Source organism: Rhinolophus hipposideros (genome assembly GCF_964194185.1).
Source record: "Rhinolophus hipposideros genome assembly, chromosome: 8".
NCBI classification, from domain to species: Eukaryota; Metazoa; Chordata; class Mammalia; order Chiroptera; family Rhinolophidae; genus Rhinolophus; species Rhinolophus hipposideros.
This window is the reverse complement of record NC_138054.1, coordinates 93,612,485-93,634,020: the sequence shown is the minus strand read 5'-3', so window position 1 is coordinate 93,634,020 and position 21,536 is coordinate 93,612,485. Positions and strand designations below refer to the sequence as shown.

General features: G+C 63.0%; 1 protein-coding gene across 6 annotated transcripts in view; it reads left to right on the top strand.

The window, feature by feature from the left end:
• The window catches only part of TP73 (tumor protein p73), a gene marked incomplete at its 5' end in the record, with an annotated part of 38,962 nt that extends 17,809 nt beyond the window's left edge, over positions 1 to 21,153 (top strand). For 2 of the 6 annotated variants that reach the window (XM_081055766.1, XM_081055771.1), the window contains 11 exons: positions 3,159 to 3,401; positions 13,743 to 13,929; positions 14,233 to 14,348; positions 15,993 to 16,102; positions 16,393 to 16,535; positions 16,828 to 16,916; positions 17,762 to 17,886; positions 18,358 to 18,506; positions 18,736 to 18,874; positions 19,225 to 19,318; positions 20,687 to 21,153. In XM_081055766.1, the coding sequence (XP_080911892.1) occupies positions 3,159 to 3,401; positions 13,743 to 13,929; positions 14,233 to 14,348; positions 15,993 to 16,102; positions 16,393 to 16,535; positions 16,828 to 16,916; positions 17,762 to 17,886; positions 18,358 to 18,506; positions 18,736 to 18,874; positions 19,225 to 19,318; positions 20,687 to 21,034 (1,743 nt within the window). In that variant the 3' untranslated portion in view covers positions 21,035 to 21,153. The remainder of the gene's footprint in view (positions 1 to 3,158; positions 3,402 to 13,742; positions 13,930 to 14,232; positions 14,349 to 15,992; positions 16,103 to 16,392; positions 16,536 to 16,827; positions 16,917 to 17,761; positions 17,887 to 18,357; positions 18,507 to 18,735; positions 18,875 to 19,224; positions 19,319 to 20,686) is intronic. The other 4 variants (XM_081055768.1, XM_081055770.1, XM_081055767.1 and 1 more) reach the window with 2 other exon arrangements.
• Between the last annotated feature and the right edge of the window lie 383 nt (positions 21,154 to 21,536).

Below are 21,536 nucleotides of genomic sequence, written 5' to 3'. Positions count from 1 at the left end.
GCCTGGCAGACACTGAGTGAGGATCCAGTCCAGTGCCGTCCAGTAGAAATGGAATCTGAGCACATACATAGTTTTGAATTGTCTAGTAGCCACATTAAAAAGGGTGAAAAGAGGGAGTGAGCTCTGAATATCAGGGTTGCCGGTTCTAATCCCACATGGGCCGGTGAGCTGCGCCCCCCACAACTAGATTGAAGGACAGCGACATGGAGCTGATGGGCCCTGGAGAAACACACTGTTCCCCAATCTTCCCCAATAAAACTTTTTTTAAAAAAAACAAGGGGTGAAAAGAAACAGGTGGAAATAATTTAATAATTTGTTTAGTGTATGGGAAACTATGCTCGATTCACTATGTAATCCACATGAAGTTGTGAACGAGACATTTTATTTTACGTTCTTTTCACGGTACTGAGCCTTTGTCACCAGGTGCCCGTAAGCCCCCAGCACAGCGCAAGCCGCACTGGCCACGTCCCACGTGCCATGTGGCCAGTGGCTGCCGTTACAGCTGCCCCACACAGGGGGCACGCCAGTCACAACTTCTGTCCTTGTGGGCCCTGCAGTCCAGTTGGGTAGACAGAAACCACGGGCCCACAGAAGCAGTGCATGCCCCCTGGGGCTTCGAGAGCACTGGGGGTCCCAGCGCAGGCCCCCGGGAGTGGGGGCGCTTGTTCTACGTCTTCTCAGAGGGACGCTGTGGTTCCCCCTCCGCTTTCAGCAGCCCGGGGCCAGGAGAGGTGAGGCCCTTCCCTGGGTTTTGTGTGCAATTGTTTCCTTGAGTTATACTTCACGTGATACACCACAGCCCCACTGCAAGCGTGCAGCTCAGTGGGAGTTCACTGTGTACCCCTCACTGCAGTCAATTGGGGAACATTTTCAGCCCTTCAAAAGGAAGCCCTGCACCCCTTAGCCGTCAGCCCCGGCCCCCCAGCCCCAGGCAACCACCCATCTGCAGCTGTTTCTGTGGTTTGTCCTCCTCCCGGGACGTCCATATAACAGAACCACACAGTGTATGAGTGTCTGGCTTCTTTCCCTCGGCAGGTTTTGCATTTCCTCCGGGTTGTAGCACCTATCAGTCATTCGGTTTGTTTAATGTTGCAGTAAGAATATTTCATTGTATGTGGCCACAGTTTGTTAATCCCAATGGTGGGCTTGGGGCTTTGCAGGTAGAGGCACAGGAAGTCAGGAAGATGGTGGGGAGCCCATTAGACAGCGGTGGGAGGGTCTGCCTGACAGGGGCACCCCATCCCACTGGTAGATGGGCCCCTGGGTTTATGATGGGCCGCAGCTCTGGAAGGCCAAACAGAAAAGCCACCAGAAGACACCAGGCATGGAATAAGTCCAGGCGGCTGAGCTGCCCGGGGCCACCGGAGGACTTTGCAGCAGCCTCGCCCAGTGTGGCCGTCCCCGGGGATGCACGGTCGGGCCTGGCAGCTCAGCTCCACTGCCAGGCCAAGATCCATGCTGGGAGCGGTGACCGTCCCGGAGACTGGATCATTCCAGGAAAGCCCCTGCCTGGCCTCCAGGAGGCACGGGCCGTGACGTTGGTAAGATTCTGCCACACGTCACCTACCTCCGCCTCCCTCATCACCTAAGTTTTCTCCAGGCTGGGCAGACTTCAGTAGAACATGTTTGCTACTGAAAAATTTCCTCCCCAGGCCAGAAGGGGGTCTGGGGGCTGCAAAGTCCCTTGTCATGGACACACAGGGAATGTGTGTCCTCGGGTGTGTGAGCTGGAGGGGACTCCAGGTTACGAAGCCCAGTCCTGCTCAGGTGGAGAAAAGACGGGGGCAGAGAGGGCTGAGCCCAGGCTGGGAGAGGTGGAGGAAGGCGCTCTCGTTTTTGCATTTGGAGGAGGCAGCGAAAGAGGCTGCCATCTCTGAAGAGGGGCAAAGGGGCCCCTGCTCTTGCTTCCTGGTCCGGCTCTGCCCCTCCACAGGGACCTCACGCCCTCTGCCCACCAGCGGAAGCCCCCAGTCCACCATCTCCACTGGTCCTGAGGTGCCGTCTTGCCACCTCATGGACAGCTGGTCTCCCGTGTCGTCCGCTGAGGGCCACCACATCACCCCATCAAGTCACTCCCACTCCGTGCCTCAGTTTCCTCATCTATAAAACAGAGATACTAGAAGTGCCTGCCTCAGGCCTGTAGAGAGGGTTAAGTCAACCTGGGAGCTGCCGTGACACAGACGAGGAAGGATCTCAGCATTTGCAGATAGAGGTCATCGGACCAAGGCCAGCCACTCTGTCCCCTCTGTACCCCCTTCCTGCTTGGAGGCCCCGGATTAGGGAGCGGTCTTCCTTGCTGGTAGGATCGGATCTGCTCTGGATTTGAGGAAGTACATCTCGGGCAGTGCCCCCCCTCCCTCGCTGGGGCCCCCCCTTAAGCTCCTGGTGGGGGCTGATCCATCCCCAGTCCCCGGACCCCACAGAGGGTGACCCAGGGGACACCCCACATAGTGCAGCTCAGAGGTCCTATTCCTTCTGCGTGTGGCCTGGGGGAGGGGCTGGGCTCCAATGCCCGCGATGGGCAGAGGGTGTAGACCACGTGGAACTCTGCCAGCAGGAGAAACTGGGCTGTGGGGCCATTCTGATGAAGATGAGAAAACCCACCTTACAGAGGCCCTTGGAAAGTGGCTTTGGGCTCCGCCCGAGCTTCAGCCCCCACCCCAGCCCCCATCTACATGGCCGGGTCCCCCGGGGCCTCTCCGGCACCCCCTGCACCAGCCCCTGGGAGTGTTCACTGCATGTGGGGATGCCCTCTGCCCTGGCTCCTGGGGGCGGGGGTCTCCGCACTTCTCGCTATAATGGGGGACTGGAGGTGAGTATGTCGGCCTGCGCCCCTGGAGAGTCAGCTGGAGTGTGAGAGCGCGTCCTGGGCTGGGGGCCACCCCACAGGCAGCTCCTTCCAGGTGTGCTCAGTGGAGCCCCAGAAACCCTGGCACCCGGGAGGCTGCTGGAGGGGGGAGGGCGAGGTGAATATGTCAGTTTATCCCCACACAAGTAGTGACCTGTCAGGGAGGGGGGACCAAGGAAATATTTGGGATGACGGAGCCGCTGGCCCTTTAAGGCTCCTGTAACAGGACACCTCCCTGACGGGACGGGCCTGGCCTCCACTCTCCAGCCTGACTGTGTGTCTCCCCCTCCCTCCTCCCACTTCCCGCCAGTCCCAGTTCAATTTGCTGAGCAGTACCATGGACCAGATGGGCAGCCGGGCGGCCTCGGCCAGCCCCTACACCCCGGAGCACACGGCCAGCGTGCCCAGCCACTCTCCATACGCACAGCCGAGCTCCACCTTCGACACCATGTCGCCGGCACCCGTCATCCCCTCCAACACTGACTACCCCGGCCCCCACCACTTCGACGTCACCTTCCAGCAGTCCAGCACAGCCAAGTCAGCCACCTGGACGGTGAGTTGTGCCCCCGCTCTCAGCGGGCATCCATAGGACGCAGGGCAGGGGTGGAGGCGCGTCCTGGGCACTAGAGAGGGCCGCGCACGCCTGGCTGTCCAGCTGTCCGCACAGGGTTCCCGCCTGGCCGGTGCCGCCCCACCAGGAGGAGCGTCAGGCAGGAGGCGGTCTCGGGCTGGGCAGTCTGGGCGTGTTCACCCCTCGGCCGTGTGGCCAGAGCCGGCCGACCTCCCACAGGGCCGCAGAGGGGATGGACGGGGCTCCCAGCGAGCCCCTGGGGGGCGGAGGCTGGCTGTCCTCATCCTGACGGCTCTGCTGACGTCTCTGTGCTCAGGTTGGGGCTCTGCTTTGAATCCTGTCCTGCTCGTGCAGGAGGCGGGAGGTGCTGAGGCCGGGTCCACGGGGCTGCCTCCTCCAGGCAGTGTGTGGTCGGCAGAGCGTCCGGTGGTTGGCGGACGTGGGCTTGGCCCACACGCCGTCTCTGGGTTGTCACCTGCACGCGTGGGCATGAGGCAGGGAGGTCGGGGAGAGCCACAGCACTGCGGACTGGAGGTCTGGCCCCCTGCTATCATGCCAACTTGGACAGCATCCTGCGCACCTGCGACCTCCGAGAGCTGGGCCGTGTGCTAAGTGCTTTCAGTCTGTATTAACTCTTGAAACGGCCCAGCAACCCACGAGCTAGAATCGATTATTGTCCCATTGTACAGCCAAGGACACTGAGTCACAGGGCAGGAAAGTGGCTGCTCAGGGTGCTTGTGTGGATGCTAAATGGGCGTGCTGGCACGGGAAGCAGGGGCTGGGCTCCCGGCTCTCAGTCCCTACCCACAGGGCAGCACTGTCCGTTTTGCAGTTGGGAGAGAAAGGGGATGGCAGGACACCCACTAGCAGGGTAAGGACAGCAAGCATGCTGGGACCCCCAACAGAACTCAGGCTCGCCTCCGAGGGCGGGGCATGCAGGGCATTGGGGCCAAAGGCCCCCTGGTCTCCTGCCCACCCCCCGGAAGGGGGAGCGTGAGCCCTGTCCTGGCCCCCAGCAACGCACACCGGGCAGTCCCACAGGACAGCCCCAGCTTCCCCGGGGAACAGCAGCTCCCCTGGTGCCAGTCCCCACCTGGAAAAGGACCTTGGTCCCTGTGGGGTGGCTGTGTCCCCGCTCCCATGGGAGCAGTGAGCAGGTGACCCCAAGGCTCTACCACTTTAAGAGTGGGGTGCCCCCGTCCCCACTGCCCTGCTGCCTGAGGCTGTGGTTTTCCCTGCTTCTGGGGGGCCGGAGGTGGGGTGGAACCACAGGTAGCCTGGGTCAGGCTTTGCACGGGCCAGTCCCAGGTCTGGGGTCAGGCCATGGTCCCCTGTGGCTGTTTCTGGTCCTTGCTCAGGCTGTGGGCTCCCCAGGCCTTGGCTCAGCCGACTCCAAGGTCTCCATCGGCTGAGAGGGCCAGCGACCACTGTGGCCCCGTCAGGGCCCGTTTCCTCCCGTGGAAATTACTGCTCTAGCTCCTTTCATTGCTGCCGGCTTAGAGGAGGTGGTGCCCATGCTCAGCACAGCAGGAGCCGCCAGCCACTGGGTTTGTCTTTACTGTTATTTCCTGGGCGGGCGGGCAGGGTGGTGCTGGGGCACCAGGAAGCCGGCCCTCCTGGACCTGCCAGAGGGTCCTCTCCAGTCTCTGTTGCCTGTGGGGTCCTGGTCCCCACACGTCAGCTTTGAAGTCTGGCTGGGTGACAAGAAGCCAGGTCAGGAGGCCCCCGAGGCATCCCCACACTTGCACACATATGGCGACAAGAGGTTCACTACCGCTCCTGTTCCATATTCAGACTTGTTCCCTGAGCCTCTTCTCTCCCTGTAAGGGGAAGGGTCCTGGTCCTTTTGGCACCGAACTCTGTCATCAGGGCCTGGCAGGCACTGCAGGGATCCTGGCTCCTTCCCTGTGTGCTGCTTGAGGATGCTGGTGGGGTCTCTGCAGGGTCTGGGGGGTCTTGGAGAGCCTCGGATAGTCTGAGCTGGTCTGGGAGGAATGGGAGCTGCCCCTCTGCTGGCTGCTTCCCCCATCCGGGGGCCCCTTCACCATGGCCACCAGGGGAGCGGCCACGAAGCTGTAGGGGCTCATGGCTTGGTCACAGTTGCCCTGGCCCTAAGTGGCCCCATAGAGGTCATTTGCCAGGATGGAGGCAGCCCTGGCCAGGCTATCAGGGGGCAGGGAAAGGCTCAGCTGTACCTGTGGCTCTGCCTCTAAGCTCCGGCCCCCACACCTCCCCATGCTGGAGCAGTAGTCCAAGGCTCTCCACTCTGGGAGCTGAGCTGAGGGGTGGGTGCTACCCCCAGGGCCTACGGCGCCCCTCCCAGCCCTTATCAGCGCAGGGGGTGGAGGTGGGACAAACATTGATAATGAGATTTTTGGCACCTCTGGCTCTCTGGGAGCAGACCCCCCACAGGCTCCTCTCCCTGCCCAGGGAGGGGTGGGCGGGCTCACAAGCGCACAGCTCTGGGGGTCTGACTACGGGCGCTGCCCAGACTTGTGCTCAGGCCTCCTTGCCACGTGGTGTGAGGCCCCTGCCACGCCAGCTGCTGGTAACTTGATAGATAACTCTTATTTTTCTCAAGTACAATTCCAGATTGACTGCTGCCTTCATTCCTCTTCCTGCTCAGGACAAACACTGTCCCCAGCCCCAAGGGACAGACCGCAGCTATTTATGGGGTCTTTGGACTCTGCCCCAGCCATGCAGTTCACTTGCCCTGACCAGCTTTCCTTGGACGTCACACCTCGCAATGTGCTCCTTGGGCACTGGGGGGCCTGGAGCCCTCAGCTCACGGGCCGACACAGCACACACGTGTATACAAACACACACAGACCCACATGCACACGTGCAGGCCTCTCTTGGTCGCTGCCCAGGGTTCTGACATCCCCCCCACCCCCCTAGAAGGCCAAGAGGAGGTAGATCTCAGGTCACTGAGCAGCTGGAGAAGGGACTTGTGTCCTCCTCCAGGAGGCTATAAACCAGGGACCAGGGCCACAGACAGGGTGAGGTGGGTGTTTGGCCAGGGGGGCGCTGCCCAGAGGGAGGGGTGGAGCGCCCCCCCACCGCGGGCTGCTTGTGAGCGGTGCTGGCTGAGACCTGTCCGTTTCAGGGCCCATCTGGGCTTTGCGGGGACAGACACCGTGAAAGCAGTGTGCCCTTGGGCACTGATGTTTCTTGGCCGGTGGCCGGTGGAGCCAGGTGACTTTGGTCCTGTTCCATGCACCCCCCCCCCACTGGGGATGCTGGGGGGTCAGAGCAGGGACAGGGCCCTCAGCAGCGCTTAGCCTGGCCTCTGGGTCTGGCAGCCCCCAAGGGTTGGCAGTGATGGGGACAACGGGTGACAGGAGTCCCAAGGAGCAGAGCGTTGGAACAGCACAGTGAGAAGGGTGTCTGGACGCTGTCCAGCCCAGATCAGCCACTTCCAGCTCCCAGGCTGGGCCTTGCCAGGGACGAGGGCAGTGCCTGCATTTAGGAAGTTTGGGAAGGGGCTCCGAGGTCAAGCAGGAAAGAGTCCTGGCCCAGCGTCGGGGGCACCGCCAGGGGCTGAGTGGCCCTGCCAACAGCTTGCAGGGCAGGCAGCCTGGGGTGGGTGGAACGGTGAGCTTGTGCAGTGTGATGGCACAGCTGGTCCCTTGGGACCTCCAGACAGCCTGGCCGCAGCCCCCAAATGACCTCCAGCTGCCCCCAGACCAGGCAGGGGGGTGTGTGTCCATCCTGGGGGCCAGTGCCACTCTCCCACCCAGGCAGCACATATGGAAGGAAGGCAGGCGGGAAACACACAGGCCGCATGGGTTCCTCGGGTGGAAGGCGGCTGAGTCAACGTTAATGGATCTGGGAGAAAACTTTCCAGCCCCTCGGAGGTTTGCAGGCAGGAGAATAACAGCAGAGGTGTCCCAACACGACCGCGGTATCAATTGCGTTATCCTAAAAGTTTATGGAATGCATAAGTGGAATTAATACCTTTTACTGGCACCAGGAGCAATTATGCGTGTTTAAGCCGAGGGAAGCGTCCTAACAGTGTTTATTGTGGAGATGAAACGCGGATCATTAGGGGGAACAAGAACACTGGGAGCGATCACCGCAGTTGCTGGCACTGTGTGAAGTTCTGCTGGGCGGGGGGGTGTGGGGGGAGCACCCTGCTGGCCTGGCCTGGGTGAGGTCAGCGCCCCAACTTGTGGCCTGAACTGGGGCTCAACTTCTCTCTATTCCCTCTCCAACCGCTGGGAGAGCCCCTGGACCTGGAGGTCACAGAACTTGGCCTTGGAGGCCTGAGTGGGGCCGGGGAGGGCCCAGCCCTGAGTCCCTGGTGGGCAGCCCCCCTTCACAGCCCCTGGTCCTTGCAGGGACACACGGGAGAGCCCTTGGGAGACGGCAGTCAATCCCACAGGTTTGGGGCTGGGGGCAAGGGGCACAAAACAATCCAGGTTTGATGAGGAATCATCCATTTTCTGGAATTGTTTCCGACATGCGGATAGGCCCATGGACCCTGGTGTGTGATCAGTCGCACCGACAGTAAGGGGGCAGGGCCCCCACGCTGCAGGCTCCACCTTAAGCACCCCAGGGACGTGTTGTAGGCTCTTGTGTTCGCTCCTCTTTGCAGATGAGGAAACCAAGGCTCATGGAGGGCAGGTCCCTGCTCAAAGTCACCTGTGAGGGAAGGGTGGGGCACGCGTGGCCCCTCAAGACCTGGCTTAGCAGCCACTTGGTCCATAGGGATCAGATGGTTAGAAGCCCACACTCTGCCTCAGTGCTCCACTGGACACTTACAAGGTTCGGGGAAAACCTCAATTCCATCCAACTAGAATTAAAAGCTGAACAATGGCCACCCCCACATCCCCAAGCCCACTAGAGACCATGGGCTCCTGTCCCGCTGGCCGGGAGTGGAGCTGATTTAGAGCAAAGAGGTGGCACTCCCTGCTTCCTGGTCACAGGGTGTCTTTAACTGTGGCCCTGAACTGGGAACTTCCCTGCAGCCTCGGTGGCAGGGTCAGAGGCAGGAGGGCCCCACACACAAGGCTCCCACTGGAGCCGATGGGACAGCCCTCCAGAGAGGACACCCTGAGCATCTGCCACAGCTGGGGCCATAGGCGGCCTGCCTCCTCTGCCTCCCACAGCCACGGGCAGCTGTTCCAGCTCCAGGCCATCCTGGAAACTGCAGGACGCACAGGGAAGGAGCTGGCCCAGGAGGGCCTGCCTGCGCCAGACCCACGGCCGTGTCCAGATGGTGTGTGCGGTCAGGGGCTCCCGGGATGGTCCTGCGAGGGGAAGGTGCCACTGGCCCCAGCACCCTGCCTGCGTGGGCTGAGCCTTGCGATCACCACGGCTGACAAGGCCAGGCCAGCTCAGAAGATACAAGTGAGGTGGGGGTGAGGGTAGTGGGGGCCCCTTCTCCCGGCAGGTGACAGGGTCCACCCAGCAGTGGGCAGGGCTGGGCTGGTCACCCTCCCGTGCTGCGTGGGTCCTCGCCAGAGTGCTTCTCCATCGGCCAGCCAGGGGTGGCCACTGCAGGCAGGGACACCCACCTCTTGGGAGACCTCTGTGGGGTCTCCAGCTGGAAAGTCAGAAACCAAGCTCAGGGGCAGAGGAGCCTGTACTTGGACCAGGCTGAGGCTGAGCTGGCACGACGGCCACCCTGGGAGCGGGAGTGGGAGGGGTGGCTGTTGGCGGGAGAGCTTCCTGAAAGCCCAGCCCTGTCCCCAAGGACCCAGAACACATCTATCTGCTCACCCCTCCGGCCTCTTCAGGGTCCCGGGGGAGGGTGGGGGTGGGCGGCCAGAAGATGTGCCTGGGTTACAGAGTAAGGGCGGATGGAGGTCCAGACCCAGCGTAGCCTCCCGGCTTCTAGCCCCCACCGGCCGCTCCCCTCCCCTCTGGGCCCCACCGTCTCCCGCTGCCCGGCCTTTGGTGTGCGCCTCAGCTCCTGACCTGCTGGCACGCTGGGCCTTCACTCTGCACCACAGACCCGGTGCCCACTGCCTGTCTCCTGGGTCCGCTCAGTGCATACCTGCTGCCCACATCCCCCACCCAGATCTTAGCCCAGGACGGAGCCACCGGAGCCACCCTCTGCCAGCCTGTAGCCACACGTGGGATGAGCAGGCCCCAGGCCCATGGTCGGGGGCACAGAGGGTCCTGGGGGCTCCCGCTCACTAGTGTGGGACCTAGCAGGAGGACGTCTCGGGGAAGACTTCCCGGCTCCCGAGGGGTGTCCTCTCCAGCCCCCGACCCACCTCCCCAGAATGGGCAGCTTCTTGTCCATAACCTCTGGGGCAGCCCCGGGCAGTGGTCAGGGTCCCTGGTACCCTCAGAGCGTGTTTCCACCTCCTGCTCTTCCCTGGGCTCCAGGAGCGAGGAACCCGGCCTTCAGCTGGCATGGGGGGGTCAGCAGATGCAGCCGTGCCTGCCCCCAGCCAGGGGCTCCTGGAGAATCTCGGCAGTCTCTTTGATCCAGAATGTCTGCCAGGCCAGGCACTGGCCCCAGGGCGCCCAGGCGCGCCCTGCAGCCTCCAGCCACCAGGCCTGTGGGCATGTTGGGGAGTTGCTCACGTTTCCTTGTGCATAGACCCTCACTGCTCTTTCACTGTGGGGCTCCGAGGCAGGCAGGGTGATTGTCACAGGTGCCCCCACCTCCTCCCCAGGCTGGAGGCCCCCCTCACATCTGTCAGAACCCACCCGGTGCTCCCAGCAGCTCTCCCCTGAGTGAAGACACGAGAGTGGCAGTAAGACTGCGCAGTGAAGGGCAGGAGGCCCCTGAGGGTTTGGAGCAGTGTACGGTAGCTTATGTCACCTTGGGTGGCCCCTGCTGACCAGGAAGGAGGAAGGAGGGTCCCTTACCTGAGGGGACTGACATTGGGGGCCGGTGACCTGGGCTCCCTGTGTCTCTGAATCCACAGAGCGTCCGCCCTCTTGCCAAGGGAGCAGCCATAGAGCTCCTAGGACGTGGGGCTCTGGCTCAGGGGCCCTCCGAGGGACCTTTACCCAAGAGAGGAGAGAAACATAGCACTGAACACGCACACACACAGGCACGCAGGCACGGAAAGCTGATAAAAGTGGGCTCTAAAAAAAATCATTTAGAAAATAAAAGCCCCCACTGCAGCCCTGTCTTCCAGAATCTGTTGTAACAGAGTCGCCCAAGCTGGTTAACGGTATTTGCGGTTTGCAAGATGCTACACGTCCCTGGAAAATGACAGACAAGTTATTATCACCTCTCCACTCTCCTCCTGCCCAAACCTGCCCATGCCGGGCACCCAGCTGCTGGGGAGGGGGCGCGAGGAAATTAACAGCCACAGCACCCGAGCCCACCACCCGCTTGCCCAGCGTCCCTCCCCCCAGCCCTGCCGGGCCCGGGGCTCCCAGCCAGGCAGGGCCATCATGGACTGGGTGGGGGGTGTCCAAGGAGAGAAGCTGGTGGGGGAGGGCAGGGATGGGCCCACCCCAGCATTTGGGCAAACCATTTCCTGTAAGCACGAAGGAATACAGCATCCCGGAGCAGGCAAGTCTAGACGGCTCTGTGTCAACAGCCGAAGATAAATAAGATTTTATCAGCTCAGAATCTGTTGAAACACATCCATCTAGCGGTTCTAGGGAAGGAGAGGCGGGAGCAGGGTGGGGAGAGAGGAAGTATCTCCGCGTGACCTTTTCAACAGAACAGCCGACGACCCAGGAGTCCTCCTCCCTGCCCGGGTTCCTCAGAGGGAACCCAGAGGCCTAGGAGCTCTGGGAGGAGGGGACGCAGCGGAGGCAGGGGTTGGCTCTGGCCTGTCCCTCGGGCCCTTTCTCTTATAGGTCACCCAGTTTTGGCCATCCCAGGCTCCCTTCCGCCCCCAGTCACCTGTGTCACCACCTGACACAGGGCCCTACTTGGCCTTGCGTGGGTGGGGGCTGGCAGGTGTGTGTGCCCGAGGGCCACCAGATCAGACAGCTGGGGCAGCACCAGGCTGGGACCCATAGTGGGGAGTGAGACCAGGCCTCACCGAGGACGCAGAGGGAGGGAGGGTGCCCTCCTGCCTCCAGCCTGGGGCCTGAGCCCGCTCCCCGTCCGCTGCTTGCCCCGGTGAGGACTTACCCACCCCGCACGGCTCTGCGCTTCCAGCCAGCCCAGCTCGGGGATGGGCGGGCCACCGCCGGCCGCCTGGTACCAGGGACAGCTCCTGACGGCTCCTCCCCGGGGCGGCCCCCGGCCTGTCGCCACTGGAGCCGCTCCTCCTACGTTTTCCCGGGACCTCGGGCGGGGAGTCCAGACCCCACAAGCACCGCTGGGCCCCCCACGCTGCCTGGGCTCCAGGGGGCTTGTGCACCGTCCCGGCCTGGGCTCAGCGGAGAGCTGCCCTGAGTCCCGGGAGCCACGGTCTGCGGGAGCCGCGGTGGAGACCTAGGCTTCTGCGGAAGCCGCCAGTGGGGCTGCAAAAGCTGTGAAGCAGCACCCCCACTGTTCGGACCCCCGGGGCTACCAGGGAGCTGCAGGGGGGCTGCCGCAGGCACCTGTGGCTCAGCTGTATCTGGAACCCAAGTCCATCCCTGCAGGAACTGGCTGATGAGCCAAAGTGGCCTCTCCCTCCGCCCTCCCTACTGAGCAGTGTTGGGGCTGCCGAGGAATGTGGTCGGCGACAGACTGGTCACTTCTCGCCCACCCGCCCTAGCCCACCTGGGCCCAGGCTTGTTGGGGCTAATGACCCATCCCAGGTCATGGGTAGCACCAGGTCAGAGAACTAACGGGTCCTGAAAGTGGTCAGCCAGGAGAGTGGGGCCCATTCATTCCCTACTCCTCCCCACCCACAGGCTCTCTGAGGGTGCGCTGCATGCCCCCTCCCCAGCCCAGGTCACTGCACTCCCTGGACACCTTCCCAGACACAAGAGGGTGCGCTGCCCTGGGCTCCAGGGGATAGGGCGCCTGGGAGGGGCAAGCCCCATGGGCACCCAATTCCCATTCTTGAAGGGAGAACGAAGGGACTTATCCTGCAACAGTGCTGAGGGAAAGCTGAGCAGGGTCCCCGTCCCCGGAGGACAGGAGACTCAGCCCACTTGTCACCAGGCCCCCTAGAGCCCCAATCCAGGGAAAGGTCACAATTTCAGGCTGGATTTCAGGCAGGGAGGGGTGGCTCACACTGCACAGGGCCCCTGGCTCCTGGGCTCAGGGTCAGCTCCATCTCCCCACGTCTGCCCCTCCCTTGCTTTTCCTGGACTTGGACTTGAGAGGGTATGAGGCCCTGAGGGCCCACCGCGTACCTTGACGGCCAGAGAGACAGCACTGGTAGCCAGTGGGGGCCTTAGGTGTCGAGGTCAGGGTACCAGGCCCCCAGCTTCCCTGGCAAAGGTGGGTTGGGACCAGCTCCTTCCTGGTTCTGCCAGCAGCTCCTTGTCTCTGGCCTGTTTCCCCAGCGGTACCAGGGTGAGGTGTGATTGGGCTCCCTGGGGCCTTGTGGCCGGGCTGAGTCCCTGGGGGCTTGTGGGGGCACAAGCTGCATCTCAGACCTGGCATGCTCCCTCCTCTTCCTGGGGGAAAGGGGCATGAGGAGCCTTGGATTGGTCTGCAGGACCCGCCAATCGCTGGGGGTGGCCAACTTGGAAGTGAGCTGGGTACCCTGTCGGCACCAGCCACGTCCCCTCTGAATTCACGGCAGCCAGCCTGGGTTCTCAAGGTGACCTAGATCCCTAGGGACTGTCTGCTGGGGCAGAAAGGGCATCACCGACCCTCCCTGAGGCAGGCTCCTGAGCTGGGGGTCCTGGGCCTTCACGGTCAGAGCCCACCACCCCACCAGTGGCCAAAACCAAGCCACAGCGACTAGCCCCTCCCACTCTGTGTTCCAGGAGCGCCTTCCTGAAGCTCAAGGGCATACGGGTACTTAGCCCATCAGAAAATAACACATTTCCTCTGCACACGTGTCAGAAAAACCTAACTCTGGGCTCTTAAAACCTGAGACTCCACGTTGCAACCCCTCCTTCACACTCCTGCAGTCTAGGGGCTTACGGCTCACTGTGGGAAAAGCCAGACTGGACTTGGGTGGCTCTGGCTCCCAGCGCCCCTCTCCAGGAGCACCCTCCCGCTTTCCCGGCCTTTACTGCCCTTGTCCCAAAAATGAACACCATAGTACCAACCTGTGCAGCTGGTGAGACCCACACAGAAAGCACCCAGGCCTGGCTGCAGCGGGCACCAGAGCAGCTGCTCTCATTGCGCCCAAACCAGCCCGCCGGCTGCTGCCAGGGCCCACCATCAGAGATGGGGGAAGGGAGTCCTAACTGCAGTGGACAGCCAGGCGTCCCCTGTGGGGGCACAGCCAGTGAGGGGGTGGAGCTGGGACGGCGGCCTCATCCCAGCCCCCTCCCCTCTAGTACTCCCCCCTATTGAAGAAGCTGTACTGCCAGATCGCCAAGACATGCCCCATCCAGATCAAGGTGTCTACCCCGCCGCCCCCGGGCACTGCCATCCGTGCCATGCCAGTCTACAAGAAAGCGGAGCACGTGACTGAGGTCGTGAAGCGCTGCCCCAACCATGAGCTTGGGCGGGATTTCAACGAAGGTGAGGGCCCCCTCCCCAGCCCCTGTGCCCCGTAGTCTGGGAGACAGAAGGTGCAGGTGGGAGGGGCTGACAGTGTGGGCCCAGCTCTTCCCCCCATTTCCTCCCAGCACCACCTGGGGCCTTGGGTGCAGGTACCCCCAGCAGGGCACAGCAGGGCTGCTGGGCCAAGCGCCCCGAGGGCACCAAGGCTGCCAGCCGGAGTCCCACGTGCCAGGCCCAAGGGGCTGGGCCTTGTGGTCCCGTGTGCATGACACACCTGGCCCCAGGTGGCGGCCCAGGGCTGAAGCAGCATCCCTCCTGCAGGACAGTCTGCCCCCGCCAGTCACCTCATCCGCGTGGAGGGCAACAGCCTCTCGCAGTACGTGGACGACCCCGTCACTGGCAGGCAGAGCGTCATGGTGCCCTATGAGCCCCCACAGGTAGGTTGGGCCAGGTGGGGCCTGGTGCTCAGCAGTCACAGGGCGGGGCTCCCAGGCAGACACCCTCGTGTGACCTCGGCCAGCACACTTGTTGGTCCCTTATCCCCAAGTTAAGTCCGTGCCATGGAGCGCCTTCATCACCCTCGAGGTCCCACACCTGCCGCGACCTTCCCTTGGGCCCACTGGAAGCACTGGCTCCCCATCTGTAGTGAGGGGTGGGCCCGACCACCTCTGAGCTCAGCCCTCATCGGTCCCCTTTTCCCGCCTGTCCATTCCCCACATGGGGCTTGAGGTTGGAGGGGCCGAGGCCTGGAGGACTAGAGCCTGTGCGAGGAAGAGGGAGGGCAAGAGGAGGAGAGGAGAAAAGAAGGTGAGACCCACGCTCAGAGGCATGGCCCAGATAGGGCCTGGAGATAAGGGTTGAAGGCTGGCAGTGCAGGGCGGGCTGCAGGACGTGGGCAGGGGCGAGAGGCCCTGAGCAGTCTGACCTGGAGCTGAAGGCAGCGGAAATCCTGACAGTGCCACTCTGGGGATGATGTGGGGGCCTGGCTGGGGTGAAAAGCTGGCAGCGGAGAGAAGTGAGGGTGGAGGGACCGAGGGGTGATGGTGGGATGGAGAGCAGCATAGGAGGTGGACAGTGGGTCCCAGCTCTGGGCCCCGTAGCCATGCTCCCCAGGTGGGTAGGTGACAGTGAGCCCTCACCTTTCCTCTACCTGGTTCTGAAACCACCCCCTAGACCCCCAACGCTGTACCTGGTCCCCCAGGCCTCCAACCCTACACGTCACCCCCCGGCTTCCCTGGGCTTAAGAAGAGCCCTTATGTCAGTGGGCCCGGGTCGGAGGCTGGGTGTGACCACCCTGCCCACCCACCCTCCCGGTTCCAGGCCTGGCCGGGAAAGCACGGCTCTGCCGCCCCCTGGTGGCTGCCACGTTCCAACCGTTTTGTGACAGGCTAGGTTTTCCTAAGCCAGTGATTGGCTTTTGTATCCTGACCCAGGGCAACCATGACAACCGTCCATTTTGTGGTCAAGGGTCCTGGTTCATGTCTCAGAATCCTGGGAAATGGGTGTGTGCTAGGCTTGGCGGTCCACTTGGATAGTTCTGGTCACTCCCTCTGCCAAAGCAGTGCCGTGCGCCCTTCTGCCCAGGAGAGCCCACAGTGTGCAAACATACACCATGCTCACAGAGGCCTGGCACATGCCCACTACACCCCGCCTCCAGGACTTGACCTCCAGCCTGTCAGGGGAGATGGTCAGGGCAGCCAGACAATAGCACTGGGTTCTGCCCAGGAGCAGAGGCCACGTCTGAGGTCACTTGGTACCCAAAGCCAGCACAGCACTTGACACTCAGTGTTCTGCATGAAGGGACAGGCGCATGGGTGGGTGGAGGGATGGATGATGGATGGATAGAGGAGGGAGGGACGGAAGGAGGGAGGAAGGAAGGAGGACGGATGATGAAGGATGGATGGAGAGAGGGAGGGATGGTGGGTGGATGACAGAGGACCACAGGGCATGGCCCAGCCCCCAAGCCTACGCTGAGCCAGGACTAAATCTGAGGGAGGGGTGCTTCGAAGGCCAGCAGCCTCCACCTTAGTGAGGTGGGGCCTGCGTGCCAACACCACAGCCCTCGCCCACCTCCCGTGTAGGTGGGGACAGAGTTCACCACCATCCTGTACAACTTCATGTGCAATAGCAGCTGTGTCGGGGGCATGAACCGTCGGCCAATCCTCATCATCATCACCCTGGAGACCCGGGAGTAAGTCTGAGTCTCGTTGGATGGGGAGCAGGGACTTGGGCCTGTGCTGCCAGGGTCTGGTGTGGAGACAGGCCAAGGGCAAGGAGGGGTGTGGGGAGGGACCCTGCAGGGGTGCTGCTGGGAGGGTGGGACCTCGCTTAGCTGCAGGGGCTGCTGGGAGGGACCTGGGGTCCCAGAGCAGCTGGGCACTCAGTCCTGACCCCTTGGCCCATCACAGTGAAAGGTGGGCAGGGAGGCCAGGCAGGGCTGGGGGGACCCGAAGCTCACGGTGCTGGCTGTGCCCCCAACAGTGGACAAGTGCTGGGCCGCCGGTCCTTCGAGGGCCGCATCTGTGCCTGTCCTGGCCGAGACCGCAAAGCTGATGAGGACCATTACCGGGAGCAGCAGGTCCTGAACGAGAGCGCGGCCAAGCACGGGGCCGCCAGCAAGCGCGGTGAGCGGGGCAGCCCGAGTGTTAGTGCCACGCGACCCTGCAGGACGGAGCCAGCCCTGCCGTGGGGACTTGGGTGAAATGCCGGCAGGGCGCACCGCGAGCCTGTGTCCAGGGCACAGAGCCAGCCCCGCCCACGTGGCCACCCCTGGGTCCAGCTCTATCTAGCATGGGCGGCAGCCATGGGCTTGCACATCCAAGTGGGTTACTGGTCCCTGGGCGAGGTTGGCTGGCACGACGTGGGGGTGTCCTACTGACTTGACTGCGTTGGCCCACCTCCTCCCTGGCCTTCCAGCCTTCAAGCAGAGCCCCACTGCCATCCCCACCCTGGGCACCAACGTGAAGAAGAGGCGGCATGGGGACGAGGACATGTACTACATGCACGTGAGTGTCCCGTGTCTGCAGAGTCTAGGTTGGGGCACTGGGGGTGGGCAGAAGTGGCCTGTCACCCTGAGAGTTGAGACCCAGGGCTCTGCAGGTGGCAGGTCCACCAAGGGAGAGCCAGGTCCCAGGGAGCCAGACCAGACAGGGCCAGACCACAGTGAAGATTGGGGTCTGCCAGGTGGGCAGCTCTGCATGAAGTGGTTCCAAGTGTGGGCACAGCATGTGGGATGATGGAGCCTGGGGCGGACTCCGAGTGTGGGCACAGTATGGGATTATGGAGACCCTCTGGGGGCATTCCAGGTTTGGGTCCAGCATGCGGGGTGATGGAGACCCCATGGGGGGCCTCCAAGCGTGGGTACAGTGTGTGGGATGATGGAGACCCCATGGGGAGTGGAGAACCAGCATTAGGAAACCCATAGTTTTAGAGTCTGGCAGGTCACATCACTGTCACCCAAGTTTACAGGACTGTCACGTGGTGTGACCACTCCAGCTGGTGGATAAAATCAGCATGGGCTTGGCTAGGCCTGGCCTTCCATATATGAGCTTTCCATTTTTTGAGTTAAGGATTCCTGCCCTAGCACCCACAGTGTGCTGAGTGCTTGGGGAGGGGGGGAGGCGGGGTGAAGGCTCAGGAGCAGGTAGGGATAGGTGTGGTCTGTGTGGACAGAGGAGATGGCCACCTGCTCCCGGGAAGGAGGAAAGCAGCAGCACGGCCCCCCAGCCTGTGGGGTACTGGAGAACGCACAGAGCTGCAAGCCCAGGACCCCCGAGGCTGGCAGTGGGGGTGTGGGGCCGGGAGGAGCCCCACATGCACCTAGGCACAGGGTCGGCCTGTCTGTGCTCAGGTGCGGGGCCGGGAGAACTATGAAATCCTGATGAAAGTCAAGGAGAGTCTGGAGCTGATGGAGCTGGTGCCACAGCAGGTGCTGGAGTCCTACCGGCAGCAGCAGCAGCAGCTCCTGCAGAGGCCGTGAGTGCAGCCCCTCCCGCCTGGGCCAGGGTGGCACCGGTGCCAGCAGCACCAGACATCCCTCCTGAAAACATGGCCTCCGGCACAGGCAGCGAGGCCATGCGGGCGTCCCCTCACGGGAAGCCTTCCTTAAACTCACTGGTCACGGCCACCACTACGATCCTCTGTCCCACCAAGGGGTCCCCCTAAATGTCTACTGTGGAGGGCAAGGAGTGGGTGGTCAGAGTGATGCCAACCGCCCGGTGCTGAGGGCGGGAGCTGCCCCCACCTCCCTCCACTCCCAGCTGGGTCCTGCTGACAGCAGGCCAGTGGCCATGTCGCGGGCAGGGGGCTGAGCGAGGAGGGAGGCACTCTCTGTCATCTCAGCTCAGGGTTTCCATCCCCCTGTGGCAGGGGCACTACGTGGAGGTGACCTGATGGGAAAGAAGGCACCTGTGCTCTTACCAACAAGAGTTGTCACTTTCTGAGCAGGAGCCACCTGCAGCCTCCATCCTACGGGCCTGTCCTCTCGCCCATGAACAAAGTACACGGCGGTGTCAACAAACTGCCCTCGGTCAACCAGCTGGTGGGCCAGCCTCCCCCGCACAGCTCAGCAGCCGGGCCCAACCTGGGGCCCATGGGTGAGTCTCTTGGGCACGGGGGGCCCAGGGTGGGTTGGGGAGGCCCAAAGGGCGGGCCTGGCTCCAGACATTCTGCCCAGCTCTGGACCCACACATGGGACTCTCGACAGCTGCCTCCCTCCAGCAGCTCTGGCCCACTGGCAGGAGGCAGGGCCACCGATGGTCCCGTCCCTTCCTGACCTCGGGAAGGGCTGCATCTTGCCTGACAGTGCCACCTGCCTTTTGCCAGGCCCCGGGATACTCAACAACCACGGCCACACCCTGCCGGCCAACGGCGAGATGAGCGGCAGCCACAGCTCCCAGCCTGTGGTCTCGGGGTCCCACTGCACCCCCCCTCCTCCCTACCACGCCGACCCAAGCCTGGTCAGGTAAGTGGGCCGCTGCCGGGCCCTGCCACTAACCCACTAACCTCGGCCCCAGTGTGGCTCCCAGTGTCTACACGCTGTCCCACCTGTCTCTGTCTCAGCCGCTCTGCCATCTGGAGAACTGACAGAGGCAGAGAAAATCTTGATGGGATATCCAACAGGTGCTGGGAGTGGGGAGCCCCAAAGTCAGGGGTTCCTTGGAGTGTGCCCTGGGAGAGCACGTCCATGACGCTGTGGCCACGTGGGCACGGGTAGCCAGGAGTCACCCTTTAGGAGGCAGTGCCTGCCTAGCCAGGCCCCACAGCTGGTCCTTCGAAGTTAACGCTGTTTTATTTCGCAAACTCTCTTTGCAGTTTTTTAACAGGACTGGGGTGTCCAAACTGTGTCGAGTATTTCACCTCCCAAGGGTTACAGAATATTTATCATCTGCAGAACCTAACGATAGAGGTAACAGCCCCCCGGCCCTCTCCCCACACCCCCAGACCCAGTGTGCAGGACCCTGTCACATCTTCTGGGGTGGTCACTCCGCTTGCTGCTCTCGAAGTTTGGGGGGGGAACCTGTGAAATTTGGGAAGCCCTTCTTCCCAAGTCCACTCTGTATCCTCACCTCTGGCTTCCGTGCTGAAATCCACTCGAGTCTGGGCCAGCCCAGCTGTGCGGGTGGTGGGCTGGGCAGGACGGACCCCTGGGCCTCCAGCAGCTGGACCAGCCATGTGGGCCTGAGTGTCTTCTCTCGTGCCTGGATCTCTGGCACCTCGTGGCCAGGCTGCCGTTGATTTGCGGGGACAGGCTATTTCCAAGGCACAAAGAATCCTGAAGGCAAAGGCCAAAGGGCCTTGGAGCTGGTCTAAATCAGGGACACAGGGAGAAACGCAGGCCCAAAGGCGGGACACGTAACACGGAAGGCCCCGGGTTTGCAGCGTGTGGGGCTGGAAGTGTCCTGGCATCACACAGACCTTGGATCAAACAAGAATGCCACCAACAGCTCCTCTCCTACCCTGTGAAGGGCTGACCCTGCTGGAGGGCTGCCCTGGGCCACGCACGCGCAGTCAGACAAGGGAAGGCTGGCTGCTAGCCCCGTAGACACAGCTGTGGCTGGGATGGGTCCCAGAAGGGGCTCCAGCTCCGTGGCCCCGCAGCGCTCCGCAGGCCCTGCTCCCCAGCCATCCAGGCTGGTCCCCGGCCCAGAGCCCCACGCCAGACATGCGGCTTTGTCAGAGGAAACTGGGGCCACTGGCTCCGAGGGTGGCCATGTCAGCATGTACAAATGTCCCGGTGACCGGCAGCTGGGATGGCAGCTGGCTTGCTCAGTGCTAACCTTCGCCTCAGCAGCATGATGCGTGTGCTTGGTGTGTGTTGGGGGGATAGGATTGCGGTGATCAGGTCTGGTCCCAAGGGGCAGGTAGAGGAGAAGCCCGGACAGGAGGCTGGGAGGCAGGCGGTCCTCCGGGGCCTGGTGTAGAGGGGCTCCATCTGTCACTCTGACTGTGGAGGGGTCCCAGACAACCCAGTAGTGACCTCAGCTGCACACAGGAGCGCGCCGGCTCTCACAGGTCACTTCTCAGCTTCCGGCCCCCACGGGGTGTGGCCAGCCCGTCCGCACGGGTGGGTCCGGCCCTGCCCTCCCGCTAGGCACTGGCCCCCCTGTTAAGGTCCAGGACGGAGCGTGGCCTTCGGGGCAACGGGGTCCCTCGCCTCCCTCCTGGGCCTGGGGGCGCTCGCTCCGCAGCGGCAGGGTGGCCCCCAGAAGGCGGTCCCTAGTGGGCGGGGCGGGGCGGGGCCCGCGGCTCCGCCTAACGCGCGCGGCTCGCGCAGGACCTCGGGGCGCTGAAGATCCCGGACCAGTACCGGATGACCATCTGGAGGGGCCTGCAGGAGCTGAAGCAGAGCCACGACTACGGCGCGGCGCAGCAGCTGATTCGCTCCAGCAGCAACGCGGCCACCATCTCCATCGGCGGCTCGGGGGAGCTGCAGCGGCAGCGCGTCATGGAGGCCGTGCACTTCCGCGTGCGGCACACCATCACCATCCCCAACCGCGGCGGCCCGGGCGGGCCGGGGGGCGCGGGGCCCGACGAGTGGGCGGACTTCGGCTTCGACCTCCCGGACTGCAAGCCCCGGAGACCGTCCATCAAGGAGGAGTTCCCGGAGGGCGAGGCCAACTGACGGCGGGGCCGGGGCGCGCACAGCCGGGCGCAGCGGGGAGCGCGGAGCGGGGGGAGCGCGGAGCGGGGGGAGCGCGGAGCGGGGCCTGGGCGGCGGCCGGCAGCCCCACACGCCTGGCGTTTTCCCTTCCTTTTTGTCAAAAACTGCCCTGGGAGGCAGGACTCGGGCTGTGCCCAAGAAGAGGCCAGGTCCAGCCTGCACCGGCCTCCCGGCCGCCCGAGGACAGTGGGACTGGCCGGTGGGGACTCGTGGGAACCAGCGGGCCGCTCCTCCCGCCTCGCCTTCCTGCAGGACCTGCCGCTCCCGGACGAGAGCCTGGGAAATAAAAAGACCGTCCCCTCTGCTGATGGACTGCCAAAAAGTATTCTTGGAAGTCTCGTGGATCTGGGCAGCAATGAGCGGCTCAGTGATTGTGTCTAAAACAGTGTATTTTCAGGTAAATGCTCCGGACTGTCTCTGTCCAAGGCTGGGTCTTGAGGGTCAGTCTGTCCCTCGCACACGT